Source organism: Bubalus bubalis, chromosome 3 (assembly GCF_019923935.1).
Source record: "Bubalus bubalis isolate 160015118507 breed Murrah chromosome 3, NDDB_SH_1, whole genome shotgun sequence".
Classification (NCBI taxonomy): Eukaryota; Metazoa; Chordata; class Mammalia; order Artiodactyla; family Bovidae; genus Bubalus; species Bubalus bubalis.
In genome coordinates, this window is record NC_059159.1 from 24242653 (window position 1) to 24257685 (window position 15033).

The window sequence follows — 15033 nt, forward strand, 5'->3', positions numbered from 1 at the left end:
CCACTCAACTGTGCTTTTTCAAATATTTCTACATGACATTAGACTCTTGTACCCAGGGAATTAAAGATAAATTGAAAAATTAAGAAGTATTTTTCTGCACCTTTCTCACTTCCTTTAAATAGTTCTCAACAGGGAGAGAGGTTCATCAGAACCACCAGTGCCTTTTCATGTTCGACCCACCAGATGATGATGCGCCCTATCAAGGTTACAGCCTTCAACTCTTAGCCTTGCCAGCATCGAGAATTGCTCTCTTAGTAAATGTGTCTGACAAGTCCAACGACAGGTTTATTATCTAAATAAATAATATCGCAGATGCTATTTTCCACATATACCAGCAGTCTACTTTGTATGACTGACAGGTTTTGCGGGGTTTTCTAGTGCTCTATAACCACTGTAGGCTGTATTAAAACCTGAATTATCCTAGCATCAGGAGAGAATTTTCATTTGTGGTTTAGCCCGATAGCATAAAGCTATTTAAGTGATTAAGATAGTTCCATTAATGTACTGGGCAATGACTTTCTTTTGTTTGGCATCTTAATGCAAAATCTGTTTTGCTAATACTTGAGAGAGTATATGTATTTGTCTTACAAAACCTTTGGCTTTTAGCTATGACTCCTCAGTGACGGAATCTAACAGCTCCCAAGGTGTATCCTATCACAGTGTTTAGCAGTATATATACCTATTAAGGATTGCACTTTAGAGTTTGTTTAAGTGCTGTATGAGAGATTTAACCCACTCGAAATGTCTTTTATCATTAAAATCATTATCTCTATTGCTACAATCCATAGGGTCACAAAGAGTTGGACACGACTAAGCAGACTAAGTGTGTATTGCTCTGAAAAGGGAAAAACAACAAAATCATTGTATTTGTGATTTTACACAAATACAGATTCTGTTGTTCTCTTTTTTATAGGCTGTTATGATTTTGTTAGTAAGTTCTTTCTTCATTATTACTCAGGTTACCTAGAAGAGTTCATGCATCATTAAAAAGGAGCTGTTGGCTTAACAGGTTCAAGCCCATACATGGGACACCAGTCCCCTCTCTACGTTACTTTCCATTTCTTCCAGTGAAAAATTATTTTCAAGTTTTCTGTTTGTTATTCTCTTGCTTAAGGAGAAGACTGTCCCCAATGGATGGTTCCTATCACAATCTCTACTAGTGAAGATTCCAGCCATGCCAAAATGAAGATTCTGATGGACAAGCCAGAGATGAATATAGTTTTAAAAGATGTCAAACCAGACCAGTGGGTAAAGGTGAGTCCAGAAAGGCCGTTCCATTTTTATCTTAACTAAATTGATTTATTTCTTTCATTTCCTGTATGCATTTTATGGCTGGCTCTAAATTCTACTGATTCATTTTGGTCTAGGACTTGCAAAGAAAAAGACATTTCTAAACTTTCTTATGTGAAATTTAGTGTTGTCTAGATATTTGCCTTTATGTCAGGTAAGGGAGTGGTCAATAAGCAATTAAAAAGGGATAGGATTAAAGATGAAAAAAGGAGTAGTCTCTGTATAAAGTCACATTAACCAGAACATTTGTAGTCTTGCAACTTCAAACTGCCCTGTCATTGTAGTGACATGTTAACTTCAGTGATATGTTGTCATCGTGTGTGTACAACTATAATCAAGCGAGATCAGACATAATAATCAGTTTGTGTCACTGAAATGTTTTGAAGTTCCTTTTAGCTGGTGTTTTAAAGGCATTTCACAAAAATAACAGTAAATATTATTTTTCATCATTCTGTACTCTACCTTTCATAATGAAAATATCTGCTACAAATTTTTCTTCCAATTACAGATTCCTGATAGGAATTATGGGCTTCCCAGGTGGCTCAGTGAGTAAACAGTCCACCTGCAATGCAAGAGATGTAGGAGACACAGGTTCAATCCCTGGGTTGGGAAGGTCCCCTGGAGGAGGGCATGGCAATCCACTCCAGTATTCTTGCCTGGTGAATCTCATGGACAGAGGAGCCTGGTGGACTATTGTCCATCGAGTCAAAGAGTTGGACACGACTGAAGTGACTAAACATGCACACATGCAATAGAATTACATATTGTCTCAGCCTTTCATGCTTGCAGAACTATTTCTTACTCTGTTTTAAATATATTTTAAAATATTCTCAGTGGTCTACTATATTGCCATTTGAAATTATAACCTGGAGCATATGTAGCAGTATGAAATTTTTCTTGTAAGAAAAAAGTACAGTATGGTTATAATTAGGTAAATAAAGGTATTCTTCCTATAGTAAAAGATACAGGGAATCAAAACAATTACTGTATTAGAAATGTGAAGTGATTTTTAAATACATATAAATAGTAAAATACGTGTATCTTATACTGTCATTTTATCATTAAAATATTTTGTATATAAGTATTATAAAAAATATTTTTGAGTGTTGGTAAATAATGCTTTGGTCACTAAGTTGTGTCTGACTCTTGCTACTGTGGAATTTCCCAGGCAAGGATACTGGGATGGGTTGTGATTTCCTCCTCCAGGGGATATTCCTGACCCAGGGATCAAACCCTGGTCTCCTGCATCTCAGGCAATCTCCTGAATTGCAAGCAGACTCTTTACTGACTGAGCATAGAAAATAGTGATAGTCAATGATTACCTCACTCCAAAAATCATATGAAGTTGCCTTTTAAGTCCATATAATTCTTTAAAATCTAGGTCCTGGCAGTTGCTATTCTGTTGAGACTCTGGGTTCAGCAGATCAATGTTTGTAAAGGTTTAGTCTTCCTTGGAGACTTTATTATCCAAGAGTTTTTATAAATAGTAAATATTTTCTATGAACTGAAAACTATCCACTGATATTAGAAACTTAGCCCGATTATTTCCTCCTTTTCAGCTGTATTCTTCCCACTGTCACTCACTTTGCCTCTCACTTATGTCAAGTTTCTGTTTTGTATTGCCTCTGTTTTTATATTTGACAAGTGATTACTATCTTTATGTGTTGTTTTATTTTATTCCCTGTCTGTTAACATAAATGAGCTTCATTGTTTTTCATCCAGGTGTACTAAAGCCAAAACTCTTCATATCTACAAAAAACTGATTTAAAAAATAATTGCAACTGTTTAATAATACCTGTTGGATGCCTTTTCAGTTAAACCTGGGAACAGTCGGGTTTTACCGGACCCAGTATAGCTCAGCCATGCTGGAGAGTTTATTACCAGGGATTCGCGACCTTTCTCTCCCCCCAGTGGATCGACTTGGACTACAGAATGACCTCTTCTCCTTGGTGAGCCTCAAGTAGTATGATGGATTTTGTTGATTAAATGGTTTTGTTTTTCCTGGAATGGCTGACTAGAACATAATTAGAAGAATATAGTTCTCCCTGAGAGGTGCATGCCTTTGGGACTAAAGAAAATGACTACTTATTAATTGATATGCAAGATTGAACCTATATAAATTTCCAGAAACAAATCTCACTTTCTTAAGCCAGCTTTCTGCAACTGTACATAACCGATCATTTGTAAGGCATAAATTCTTTTCAATAGACACAGATATGAACCTTGAAGAGATTTCTCTATTGATGATTTTTTAAAAATAACTCAGTGATTTATATTTTTCTAAAATAGTGGTTGTACTTTGCTGGGAGACTCTAGAATTTTTTAAACATTCCATTACTATTCAAATTATAATAGCCCATTATCATTCTAAAATGATATTTATATTTAGCTTTGTTCAAGAAAAAATTTAAAGGAGCACTTAGTAGTATTATCTTTATAACTCCAAAACATAGGTTAGATAATTTCTAGATGTCTTTGTAATAAAATTGTCAGATTCCTCCTAATGTTCCTTTAACCGGACTTGAAATTTTCATTCCCGTCTATAGTAACTGGTTTTGGATTCCTCCTTTGTATAAACACAGATTAGCATTGATGCACAAAACCTCACATCTGCTGAGCTCATTGCTGAGGGAGACCTGTCCCAGGAGAGTGGTGTGTTTGTGCAGTTGGCTGCTGTAACAGAAGTTCTTTTTCCTAACTCTGTTAGTTAATTCTGAAAGGGATGAATTTGTAGTACCTTCCAGTTTGTCTTCTTTTAGAAATGAGTAAAGGACAGGCTGAAGTTGACACAGTTTGCAGCTCCAGTTTAGAAAGCACCTCTGTCAAAAACCAAAGCCCCAACTGTTTTTGTACCTTTTCTGACAGTATGAAAATTTTCAAAAGACAAACAATACCAAGACCCTAGAAACTGAATAGAAATAGGAAGTTAACTGTTCTCTTTCTTCTTTGTTCTTTCTAAATTGGTGAAATTTTAACATTTTTAAAAAGTAGCTGTTTTATAAATAGCAAAAAAGTAAGGAATGTCATAATGCAGTTTTTACTTTATAAAATTCTACAGTGTTCTGAACTTATATAGTCTAGTCTCTTCCCTAAGGGATGACTAATTAGCATAAGACAGTGCCAGAAATGCATGCTTGTGCTTTTTGTTTTGTTTTTGTTTGAAGACTAGATTGATTTATGTTTTTTCCTATCCCAGGCTCGAGCTGGAATCATTAGCACTGTAGAGGTTCTAAAAGTCATGGAGGCTTTTGTGAATGAGCCCAATTATACTGTATGGAGCGACCTGAGCTGTAACCTGGGGATTCTCTCAACTCTCTTGTCCCACACAGACTTCTATGAGGAAATCCAAGAGTTTGTGAAAGATGTCTTTTCACCTATAGGGGAGAGACTGGGCTGGGACCCCAAACCTGGAGAAGGTAATGAATGTACTGAATGCGGAAAGAATTGATCAGAAATTGGTCCTTTTTAACTCAGCTATTTGCTGCTGTTGTTGTTCAGTCGCTCAGTCATGTCCGACTCTGCGACCCCATGGACTGCAGCACACCAGGCTTCCCTGTCCTTCACCGTCTCCTGGAGCCTGCTCAAACTTGTATCTATAGAGTTGGTGATGCCATCCAACCATCTCATCCTTTGTCGTCCCCTTCTCTTGCCTTCAGTGTTTCCCAGCATCAGGGTCTTTTCTAATGAGTCGAAAACTCAGCTGTGGTTAACAGTAACATCATCTTTGTATCTACTGGACATTACTATGTATTCAGCTAACTAGAAATTAAGACTTAGGACTTTTAAGCCTCCTGGTGAATTTACATGGGTAACCAACATAAAAACAGTGGTATGTGTATTTGTTGCTAAATATGATTTACGCACAGAGCAAATGGTGGAAATAAGTCTTGTACAGAGTTCCAAAGGCCCATTTTTAGTCAAGAAAAGCTAAAGAGGATTTTGGATTATTTTGTTGTTACCATAAATACCAGACACCTATGTACAACCTGAAATGGTGTTGAGAGACAGAGGCCAGTTTTCTGCATTAAAGGAGTTATTTGCTTTCTACATGTGTTCTCTTTATTTCTGTAATCATGTATTTATTCTTTTGCTATCATGTAAATGTTAGGAATAGTGAGTACAGGCTTTAGATATATTTTCTACCATATGCCAATAACTGAATGTTGTGTTTCCTCCTGCCCTTCTTGTTCTGGGAGTCTTTTGCAATAAGAATAATAGTAAAAATTGTCTAGAGCTCTATATCTTTCTTTCACTGATTCAGCAAGCACTTATGCACCCAGTAAATACCAGGTACTACACTAAGAGCTGGTGGTATAACAGTGAATAAAAAGTTGCCCTGTGTGGCTTTCATTCTGGGGGAAGACACAGCAAACAATTCAATAGATAATATTTTAGGTGGCAGCAAGTATCATGAAGAAAAAGTTTAGGTAATGTAGGTCAGGAGTAGGAGTAATAAGCCACTGTTTTATAGGATAGAGAGTGGATGGGAAAATGCAGGAAAACCAGTGAGGTGATATTTAACCATAAGCCGAGAGCTGTAGAAGAGAACTGTGAGGCTATGTAGTGGGGAAATGGTCCAAACCGAAAACAGCAAGTACAAGAGACCTGAGATAGAGGCATGCTTAGGTGCTCAAAGAGTAACATGGAGGCTGGTAAAGTCAGGACAGAGTAAGTGTGGGAGAGAGGAGGGTGGGAGCAGAGCAGCTCCAACAGGACCTTTGGGACTTTCACATTTAGTGGTATGAAAAACTCATTTGGAAGTCTGAAGCAGAGGAACATGACTTGATTTACTCAGCCGTGTGAAGAACAGGCTGCAGTGGGGGAGGCAAAAGAGGAAGTAGGGAGACAAGTTAGAAAGCTGTTTGAGTAATGCATCTGGGTGCTGCCTGCGACTAGCATTTCCAAGTAGTAAATTCTGGGTATGTTTTGAGGGTGGAACTAAAAATACTTGGTGGTGGCCTGACTGTGTGGTGGAGAAAGAGGGGAGTCATCAAATTTTGGCCTGAAGAACTGAAAGAGTGAAGTTACCATATACAGAGACAGGGAAAACTTCTGTAGAAGCAGGTTTGGGTGCAAAAGGGAATCAGGAGTTTCATTTTGGACATGTTAAATTTGAGATCCTTTTAGACATCCAAGTAGAGTACCATGCCTAGAGGTGCAGGCTGAGAAATACATTTAGTGCATAGATGGTATTTACAGCCATAAGATTGGATGAGACCACCTATGGCTTGAGTGTAAGTAGAGAAAAGAGGTATGAGGACTGGGTCCTTGGGCAGTTCAGGATTCAAAGATTGGGTAGAAGAGGGGGAATCAGCAAAGGAGACTGACTGGCCAGTGATGTAGGAGAGTTAGGAGGAAGAGGAGTGTCCTAGAAGCCTTAAGCAGTAGAGGGGGAAAAGCGATCAACTGTGCCAATACTGTACCAAGTCAGGCAGAATGATGATGAACGTGGTTACATCAACTGGGTTCTATGGCATGGTGGAAGTCCACCAGGACTTCCCTTCCTCAGATGGTAAAGCATCTGCCTACAATGCGGGAGACCCGGATTTGATCCCTGGGTTGGGAAGATCCTTTGGAGAATGAAATGGCAACCCACTCTAGTATTCTTGCCTGGAAAATCCCATGGACAGAGGAGCGTGGTAGGCCACAGTCCGTGGGATCACATAGAGTCACACACGACTGAGCAGCTTCACATGGCGTGGTGGTGAACACCACCAGAATGGAAGGAGAGGAAAAGGAGGCAGCAGTTTCAGACAACTTTTTAAAGTTTTGCTAAAAAGAAAATCAGATAAAAGGGACTAGGAGAGAGATGTGGGACCAAGGAGGCACTTTTTTTTTTTTATGGTGGGGAATTTTATATATGTCTTTGTTGATGAAAATGATACAGTAAAGAAAAATTCATGATGTGAAAGAGAGGTAGCTGCTGGAGTGATGGCTGAATACTTGAGAGGAGTTGGCTTCAGGTTGTAAAACAGCAGATCCCTAAGAACAAGACAGGAAGTAGATGGACACAGATGGAGGTAAATTGATGGGTGTTGCACTTTTCTTTCATGATGATAATATGTGAGACTTCAAGGGCTCAAAAACACCTTTTTGAAATAGGGAGAATGTCTTCAGTTTTCCAGTTTTACAGATGGAAGAATGAAATATAGCAAAAAAATAAAGATTCTACATCAACACAGCAAATCAGCACCAGAATTATAAATTGGTTCTTTTAAGAACCTTAATTAGTCCCTAGTTGTGTTGTCTATTGATTTCTTATGGTCTCCTTAAACCTTCTATAGACTTACAGTTTAAATACAGCAAAACGCATACATTCAGTTCAGTGACTGGACAAATGCATAATCACATTTCCGTCACCACAGGAGGTTGTCCTGAAGCTACTTCCCAGTCAGTTCCTGCCACCCCTCTACCCTTCCACCCCCTGCAGGCAAACGCTATTCTGACTTCTTTCACCCTAGATTAATATAGTCTCTTCTAGAACTTTATATAAGTGGGATCATAATATATATTCTGTTCTTTTATCTGGCTTCTCTCAGTATAATGTTCTAGAGATACATATAGGTTGTTCATTTCTTTTTATTGCTGAGTGGTATTTCATTGTATGAATATATCACAATTTATTTGTTGTACTGTTGGAATCTATCAGTTTGTGTGCTAGTATTAACTTTTTTTTTGAGATATAATCAATATACCAAAAAATGCACCCTTTTAAATATGCAGTTCAGTCTTTTCTCACAGTGTTGTACAGCGACCACCACCACCACTATCTTAATTCTAGAAAAATGTCTTTACACCCAAAAGAAGCTCCATACCTGTTGGCAGTTACTCTCTACTCCCTGGCAACCCAGTCCCAGGCAACCACTGATCTGCTTAGTGCCTCACAGATCTGCCTGTTCTGACATTTCATAAAAATGGAATCGTACTGTGTGTGGCATTTTTTATTTGGCTTCTTTCACTTACTACAGTATTTTCAAGGTTCACCCGTGTTACAGCATGTATCAGTACTTCCTTTTTATAGTCAAATAATATTTCAGTGTATTGCATGATTATACTACATTTTCTTTGTTCGTTCATCAGTGTATATATGCTTGGATTGTTTCTACTTTTTTACTGTTATGAATTCACTTCTCCAGAGTGGAACTGCTGGGTCATACTCTGTGTTTATTAACCTTTTGAGGAATTACTGGACTTTTTTTTCAAAGTGCCCACACCATTTTACATTCCTACCAGCAGTATATGAGGGTTCTAATTTCTCTCCATCCTTGCCAACACTTGGTATTGTCTTTTATTTTAGCCATCCTAATTGGTATGAAGTGGCATCTCATTGTGGTCTTGATTTGCATTTCCCTAATGGCTAATGGGGAGAAGGCAATGGCACCCCACTCCAGGACTCTTGCCTGGAAAATCCCATGGACAGAGGAGCCTGGTAGGCTGCAGTCCATGGGGTCACTGAGGGTCGGACACGACTGAGCGACTTCACTTTCACTTTTCGCTTTCATGCGTTGGAGAAGGAAATGGTAACCCACTCCAGTGTTCTTGCCTGGAGACTCCCAGGGACAGAGGAGCCTAGTGGGCCGCCATCTATGGAGTCGCACAGAGTCGGACACGACTGAAGTGACTTAGCAGCAGCAGCAATGGCTAATGGTATTGGTTCATGTGCTTATCAGCCACCTGCATATCTTTGGAATAATCCATCAGATTTTGATTTAAAAAATCTAAGATTCCAATTTAATCTCCCTGGCATACTAGTTCTGTATGTGGCCTTCCTCTAAATTTTGGGTCAAAACTGTATGATCTAAGTGTATTCCTTCCACACATAATTCTTACAGGTGTAACTACTTAGATGGAGAGAATATTTAATAAATATTTAAATAGATACAGTTGGCATTTAATAAATATTTAATAAATACAGTTGGCATAGACAGAGTCAGTGTATTTGCCTATCTTAGTGTGTTACATACTTCATTCTTATTATTTGATAAATTTAAATCAAGTGTTCTCTCAAGTACTAAGGTAATTGATTTTGTTTGTTCAAGATTGTAGGCATGGTCTAACACATTTATACAATATCCAGGTGGCATATTTGTAAAAAATAAGCTTTTTAAGTAGTTCTGTATCTCTTTTACTTCTCAATCAGGTCACCTAGATGCACTCCTGAGGGGCTTGGTCCTGGGCAAACTAGGAAAAGCAGGACATAAGGCAACATTAGAAGAAGCCCGTCGTCGGTTTAAGGACCATGTGGAAGGGAAACAGATTCTCTCCGCTGATCTGAGGAGTCCGGTAGGTTTTCATAATAAAGTACTTTGATTTCTAGGTGTCTGCATCATTCTGTGTAGTGTGGAATGTATTTAATAATAACCAAAAATGACCTAAAGAGTCTGCTTGCAGTGCAGGAGACCTGGGTTTGATCCCTAGATTGGGAAGATCCCCTGGAGAAGGGAATAGCAACCCACTCCAGTATTCTTGCCTGGGAAATCCCATTGATGGAGGAGCCTGGCAGGCTACAGTCCTTGGGGTTGAAAAGAGTCAGACACGACTCAGTGATTAAACAACAACAAAAATGACCTAAGTAGACCTAAGTATTGACCTACAAATCATGCCTAATTCTCTTAACACACACCATCTAAGGAGCCTGTAGGCAACATCTCATTTGTGTAGTTTCTCAGTCCACACTAGGGTACTAAAAGGTGATTATCGGTGCACAGTCTCCTGTGCTCTGCTGTTACTACCTGCCATCTACCTTTCTGGTTGTTCAAGTGGGCTCTTAGATTGTTGCCATAATTTGTATGTAATATCCACACAATTTTTTTTTTACTTGCTTTCTGTCCTAACATTAGAATATTTGGAATAAGTTACATATAATCAGATGCCTTCTTTTTTGTTCCTGTATTGTCTTGTAGGTCTATCTGACTGTTTTGAAGCATGGTGATGGCACTACCTTAGACATTATGCTGAAGGTGAGTAAATTTGGAAAGGGCTCCTATTTTCTGCTTTTGAAGTTGAATTGACACAGACAGTATGACCTTGAATGGTTAAAAAAAAAAAAAGTCCTAACAAAAGAAATAAATGCTGATATGCATACTGTAGGCATGCATATATTTAGGAAGCTATAGGAGAAATATCTGGAGAAGGCAGTGGCAACCCATTGCAGTACTCTTGCCTGGAAAATCCCCTGGGTGGAGGAGCCTGGTGGACTGCAGTCCATGGGGTCACTAAGAGTCAGACACGACTGAGCGACTTCACTTTTCACTTCCATGCATTGGAGAGGGAAATGGCAACCCACTCCAGTGTTCTTGCCTGGAGAATCCCAGGGACAGGGGAGCCTGGTGGGCTGCCAAACATGGGGTCGCACAAGGTCGGACACAACTGAAGCGACTTAGCAGCAGCAGCAGCAGGAGAAATATCTGCTCATCTGTACTACCAATACACATGCCAAGTCATCTCATTTATTCACTTTTATAAATCACAAGTTTATGTATCTTAAATCTTAATACTAAAATGTTCAGTTAGATTAAAAAGTCCAGTTCTTAAAAATTTTCCCATCAATGCAAACTTACTCAGGGTTCTGCCTATTTTAAGTTTATTTCTGTGCTTAGGAAAGGGATAGATGATTAGGTGCCTCAAGGATTTGGTCTATGCTGGTGCCTCTTATGAACAGACAGAAAATTAATTCACTTGCCTTCATAGCCTCTTGTAGTTTCCCAGGGTGGTTGGCATGTAATTAAACTCTGACTTAGGAAAAAACATAGATAAAACTTTCCATGTCCTTATAATGGCAGTGATCTGTTTGAAAGTCCTAATACTGTAGAACAAGTGCTGTCTCCAGTCTGTATCCATGCAGTTATTAGTCTAACCTGGTTGCATTAGAGGTGGAGGGAGCTGATTCTACTTATCAAATAAAACATGCAATACGTGCCTAAATACCCAAATCATCCATCAGACCCATTCATTAAAAGATCCACACTTAGGAATCTTAATCAGAATACTTTTCTGACCCCAAGTGCATCACAATTACAAATCTAACTTATGGTATTTTAGTTTTAAACAAATCGTATTTAAATGATTAGAATGTTTTAAAAATACACAAACTTTATTTAAGAAACTACATTGCAATTGTATTGCTTTAACTGCCTATGTTGTATAAGGGTTTCCTTTCTAATAACATAAAAAATTACACTTTGGGTTTACCTTTCAACTAAATGACATGAAGGTCTCTTCTCACTCTTAATATTCTGTGAACCTATGCACTATAAACCATGCATTTCTTTGCATGAGAAATGAGATAGTTGGTATATTTTGTCTTTTCCATAAAGATATGGGAAAAATAAGGGTTCTGAAAATTTCATGACAGGTCGTTTGACATTTTCATGTCATGGCATACGTTTAAGAATTTATACCAGTGTGTTTATTTAATAAGAGTTTGCATCTGTTTAACACAAGGGAGCCCACAATGATTCAGCTTTACTATGCAAAGAGGTCTAATGAAGGCAGAATCAGGGTTCTTCAAGAAACCAGTTAGGAGAGGTGGGGGAGGGATGGACTGGGAGTTTGGGGTTAGCAGGTGCAAATTATTATTATATATGTATAACTGAATCACTTTCTGTACACTGAAAACTAACACAACATTGTAAATCAACTATACCTATATAAAATTAAAGGAAACAAAGCCAGTTGATGAGAGATGAGGATTTTGTGTAAGAATAATGAAGCAGGCTAAATAACTAATTCAGAGTATATTTGAAATGTAGTGTTATGGTGCCATCTAGTGGACTCCTGTAACAGGTCCTCTTGGGGGTGGGGTGGGGAATGCTTCCTAAATGGCAGAGTTCAGACCTTGAATATTAGAGCTGAAAAGGACCTTAGAAATCATCTGTCCACCCCGCTCATTTTACAGATGGGGAAACTGAGACCTGGAGAGGTTAAGGACTTAGTCAAGATCACACAGCTAGTTAGAGGCAAAACTGGGTCTAGAACCCAGGTCTTCTGACCTCCTATCTATTTTACTACACTGCTGCTCAAAAGAGTCCAAAGGAAAGGAAGAGGAAACTGGGAGCTGTGATGGGGTCTCCAGACACTGGTCAGTGTTAACTCTTCAGAGGGGAAAAAAAAAGGTCAAGAGAGTCTATAAATTAAGTTGTCTTAGAGAAGTATCTCATATACATTTGAAGTTCTGATTTTTAAAAAACATAATAATGTTTTGTTTCTAATTATGAAAAGAGATTTTGGTATACTCACTATGGAAGATTTAGAGGCTAGAAAAGTATAAAGAAGAAAATAGAACTTGTAATTTTAAAAAGATCACAAATATAGCATGTATAATATGATCTTATTCATGTTTTGGTTAATGTAAATATAGTAATTTTTTCTTTATGCTTTTCTATTTTCTTAATGCTCTGCATTCATAATACTTTGCAGTTAAAAATGTGATACTGCATAATCCTACTGATCAGAGACCATTATTAATGTTAACATTTTGATGTGTTTTCAGGGTTTTTGTCTCCCCTTCTCATTAAATTTTTTAAAATTTAGAACCATTTTGCTTTATATCCCTTCTTTCAATTAATATATCAGTGGCATGTTTATGTCATCAAATATTCTCAAAATATTACTTTCAGTAATGCTTCCTGTATTTTTTACTGATGAGTTGAATTGATTTCCAGTGGTATTAGTAATGATTATTTTGCCTATCTAATATAGAACATTGGTCAGACATCAATGAATAAAGAATTTGGTCATGACGGGCTCACCCCTTAGATCCTGAGGTTGAACTGCTCGGAACTGATGACAAGCTATTTATGTAGTGAGCACTTAACACTTAATGATTTACTCTAGGGGCACAGGACAAATTTAGTGCTCAAACCTCTTGAAAAATATTCTTTTGTTAATTTCATATCCTGCAGTCTTAGCCAATGAGAATGTAAAGCAAAAGTTTCACCTTATTCAGGGAGAAATTAATTGTCTCTTTCTGTATTTTTTTCACTATAGCTTCACAAACAAGCAGATATGCAGGAAGAGAAAAACCGAATTGAAAGAGTCCTTGGGGCTACTCTTTCACCTGAATTGATTCAAAAAGTCCTCACGTTTGCACTTTCAGTAAGTTACAGTGAAAACTGCTTTTAGAGGGAATTGTTACCAACTGATCTATAGCAAGTGTCCTTGATTCAGTGTTCTCTTGATCTGTCTTAATCCTAGACTAAAGGCTTCCTCTTTCTTGAAAAACTGGAGTAAGCTTTTGTTACTAGCCACTATATTTCCCTCTAGCGGTAAGAATCAGAATTGTTGGGAGCTGAAATAAACTGTAAGGTTGGCACATCCCTGTGCCTACTTCCTGTCTCTTTCTTTCTTTACCCTAGAGCAGGTATCTATTGAGCAACCATCTATTGTACCCATCTCAGTGCTTCATTCTCAATTTGGCTGATCTGTAGGTTAAACATTCTCCTCTTTGCTAGAAGCTTCTGGTGCCAGTTATTCCTGAAACAAGAAGGGGATTACTTGGGTCCCTCAACAGCATTGGCCCTTTCTGGCATCAGACAATATTCTGGATAGGTAGACTTGTAGTTCTTTTTTTTTAGGAAGAGGTACGTCCACAGGACACTGTGTCAGTAATTGGTGGAGTGGCTGGAGGCAGTAAGCATGGAAGGAAGGCTGCTTGGAAATTCATAAAGGACAACTGGGAAGAACTTTATAATCGATACCAGGGAGGATTCTTAATATCTAGACTAATAAAGGTAGGTGAAAATGTTTGAGTAGCTTGCTTATCATGGATATTATTGAGAGACATTCATGATTCACTCAACCCATAGATTATTGTCTTTGCTTTTTAAAAGTTTCCTTAAGTAGTTACTAGCTTTACTAAACAGTTTCTCCATAGCCCTTCCTGTACCCTTGTAGAATAAACTGAAGTTGGGAAAGAGGGGAATGATTTGTTTTTATGGTAAATGGAAGTTTGTTCCTAACCTCTTAGTTGTACTTACTATTTATAAACCATTATTTTTTCAGCTATCAGTTGAGGGATTTGCAGTTGATAAAATGGCTGGAGAAGTTAAGGTAAGGAAAGTACAGTTTACTTTTCACTTTTCAATCCAGAAAATAAAAATACTAATCAATTATAATCATAGATTATTGGGGTGATGTACTTTAGTAGTGTCTCCATGTTTTTCTGGGAGAAAGGTTAGGTTGTATCCTTAAGGCCTGAAGAATTTAGAGTTGGAATCATCTTTGAGGGCATTAAAGTGGTTGAAAGAATGTGGACTTTAGAGTCAGTCAACCTGGATGTAAATCTGTGCTCTGCCCCTTGTTAGTTGCGTGACTTCAAGCAGGCTTTTTAACCTCTATGAGCCCGTCTCCTCTTCCATAAAATGAGGTGATAAGATGTCTACACTAAGTAATATAGGGGGCCTGGAACATAGTAGATCTTTCATATTAGTTCTTTTTCCCTTCTAATACCTTTCATAGGTCTTTTATGTGCACAGAGAGACAAGATGACTACGTAGGGACTCTACTCCTAGCCCTTTTAAGTGTCACTTCCACCTTCATTCTTGAAAGCAAGAAGGTTTCAGGGGTGAATTTGGAAATTCTGAGAGCTATAATGTTTGGTTCACATTATGAGTTAATTTACTCAGTCACAGGTTAGTACATAACAGAGAGTCTAGATCAAGATTCAATATTATGCATTGTATTATGTAAATAATTACTTTATTGTAAAGGTAATAAATATTCCTGAAGGAGAAATACATATAA

At 37.9% G+C, this 15033-nt stretch overlaps 1 protein-coding gene across 3 annotated transcripts in view; it reads left to right on the forward strand.

The window, feature by feature from the left end:
* Positions 1–15033, forward strand: part of NPEPPS (aminopeptidase puromycin sensitive) — a 111142-nt gene that overhangs the window by 92441 nt on the left and 3668 nt on the right. For 2 of the 3 annotated variants that reach the window (XM_006074327.4, XM_025280244.3), the window contains exons 15-22: positions 1115–1254; positions 3105–3239; positions 4487–4706; positions 9431–9573; positions 10194–10250; positions 13279–13386; positions 13866–14021; positions 14293–14340. In XM_006074327.4, coding sequence (XP_006074389.2) covers positions 1115–1254; positions 3105–3239; positions 4487–4706; positions 9431–9573; positions 10194–10250; positions 13279–13386; positions 13866–14021; positions 14293–14340 — 1007 coding nt within the window. Of the gene's footprint in view, positions 1–1114; positions 1255–3104; positions 3240–4486; positions 4707–9430; positions 9574–10193; positions 10251–12187; positions 12371–13278; positions 13387–13865; positions 14022–14292; positions 14341–15033 lie in introns of those variants that run through there. The other variant, XR_003107807.2, reaches the window with a different exon arrangement.